This window comes from Aplysia californica, unplaced genomic scaffold, assembly GCF_000002075.1.
Source record: "Aplysia californica isolate F4 #8 unplaced genomic scaffold, AplCal3.0 scaffold00478, whole genome shotgun sequence".
Taxonomy (NCBI): domain Eukaryota; kingdom Metazoa; phylum Mollusca; class Gastropoda; order Aplysiida; family Aplysiidae; genus Aplysia; species Aplysia californica.
The window spans coordinates 198,854-201,201 of record NW_004797748.1 but is presented as its reverse complement, the minus strand read 5'-3'; the positions used below and the strand labels follow the sequence as shown (position 1 = coordinate 201,201).

The window sequence follows — 2,348 nt, the reverse complement described above, 5'->3', positions numbered from 1 at the left end:
TATAACGTGGTTTGGCTTAAGATCATTTAATAGGCATCAACGATGGGGGAGGGGGAGAGGGAGAGAGAGAGAGAGAGAGAGAGAGAGAGAGAGAGAGAGAGAGAGAGAGAGAGAGAGAGAGAGAGAGAGAGAGAGAGATAGAGAGAGAGAGAGAGAGAGGGGGGGGGGCAACAGACAGACTGCCCCTTCCTCTTATTAATAATATACGCCTCTGAAGTATAAACGACGTTTTTTTTAACCATATTGCATAAAGGATTATTATTTTTAGTCTCCCATCTGTGCAGCCCAGTGCATGGTCACACAAAACCATGACCCTCTTCTGCAGACAAACAAGCTGTTGGCGCACTGCTCCATTACCTTTGCAAGTGAAGCATAGGTGAACAGCCGGGGTACGCCGACATAGACACTAGGCTCTAGAGCTACGTCGTTTTCTGGTCAAAATGGACGTCTGCTGCTTATGTACTACGTGGACCCTTGCAGTTGGCGCTGCTATGCTGTGTGTTCTTTACGTGTTGTCCAAACAGTTTGTGTTCAGGAAAGGCAACCCTCCGCCCGGGCCTCGAGGATGGAAGGGTTTTATGGAGATTTTACAAGCTAACCGTGACGACTCTCTGTACGAGGCAGCCTGGGGGTGGGCGGAAAAATATGGAGACTTGACGTTCTACACAGTATTAGGCAAACCCATGTGTATGTTACACTCGGCAGATATTGTTCGGAGAGTCTTCGGCTCAGACGAGTACAAACTGCTCACATCTGACCGTGAGCCTACAGTGGTGTCTGAATTTGCGTGGTATAACGGGAAGGAGCTTTTCTTCACACCTTATAATTCCCAAACTAGACAGAAAAGAACTTTGTTCCACAAGATAATGGGAATCTACGGGGAAGGTGTGGACAAGTTTGAGAGCGTCGTTAGTAAAGAGCTTGATCGCGTTTTGGAGGAGATGGACACTGCTAGAGTTACTGACCAGGATATACCCATGCCTCAGATTTTGTCGAGATCTCTGAAGATTATTTTGTACGTGCTGGTAAGTAAATGGCAGATTCGTTTTGACTTTTTAAAGACCTAGCAGACCTATACCTCCGACCAGCAGGAGATCAAAGACAATGCTGCAGCCCATTTAGAACCATCACAAGATACGAATTTGAATGTTTCACAGTAGGTTATGCTTGATATTGGCTACCTAGATTTTCGAACAAGGAATCAGAATTGAAAAAAAATGGAATGGATAACAAAGGCATGCTTCTTTCTCAAAAATGCCCAACACAGCATGTCTTCAAACGTTGTCTACTGACCAGAATGCGCAATTGCAAAGAACTGTTTCTCATTGGTCAGTTTGGATCAGATCGGGTCGGGTAATGACATTGCTCAATGAAAACTGAGTCAAATTACCTCTGCTTTGCTTCATTATCATCGGACCCAAAAGCTCGTTAGGACCTATCGCATTCTCCCAATTTCTCACACAAACAAAAGGTCGTATGGACTAGCGTATTATAAAACTGGCTGTTTTCATGTGTGTTCTATCCTATGCTTTGGAAATCGGAAATCAAAAATAGGATACGATAGTTACTGTGTCTATATTCCTATATTTTCAGGTCAATTGTGACATCGATCCTGCAAGACTCAGCATCGACGTCACCGATACATTGGAGCGCTACGACATTGCAGTAAACCGGATGCTCGACGTACAAACTCTCACAGCCCTCACTTTCTTCCCGCCACTGCGCAAGGTCGGCAAATACAAGAAAATTTGCGATGACGTCACTGAGAGCAAAATTGAGGCTGAGAAAATCATGTTTGAAGACCTTAAGGTACGGCCCTTAAGCCCGTGTCTGCGATTATTCTCACATATTTTGGGTCAACGGAAATTTGGACTCTCCAATCTGAGCTTATTTGATTTACTATGCACGTCCAGGGTCTTCAGTTTCTATGGAAACCCGATTTCTGTCACTATACCGTCATTTCTAAAAGACACTTAACTTATTTAAATAGGAAATTGGGGGGGGGGGGATGTGTAGCAACTTACTTTTACCATTATTTATTGTTTATGTGACTTTTAGTGCCATTATTATTTTGTGCGTCTGTTTTCTTGCTCACATGTTCTCTAAATTAGATCAACATAGCGAATTCAATTCGTTAGCTCAGTGACAATGTAGACTTAGTTCAATAAATGTCTGAAAAAAAAGTTTTAAAAAAATTATTCAACTTGATCCTTGCATATTATTATGCTGTGATTGTAGTTGCAGCAGCAACAGCAGCAGCAGCAGCAGCAGCAGCAGTAGAAGTAGTAGTAGTAATAGTAGTAGTAGTAGTAGTAGTAGTAGTAGTAGTAGTAGTAGTAGTAGTAGTA

At 42.9% G+C, this 2,348-nt stretch overlaps 1 protein-coding gene across 1 annotated transcript in view; it reads left to right on the top strand.

The window, feature by feature from the left end:
- The first annotated feature begins 440 nt into the window (after positions 1-440).
- LOC101846678 (cytochrome P450 76A1) overlaps positions 441-2,348 on the top strand; it is a 7,352-nt gene continuing 5,444 nt past the window's right edge. The window contains exons 1-2 of the mRNA XM_013086546.2: positions 441-1,025; positions 1,594-1,809. Coding sequence (XP_012942000.2) covers positions 441-1,025; positions 1,594-1,809 — 801 coding nt within the window. The remainder of the gene's footprint in view (positions 1,026-1,593; positions 1,810-2,348) is intronic.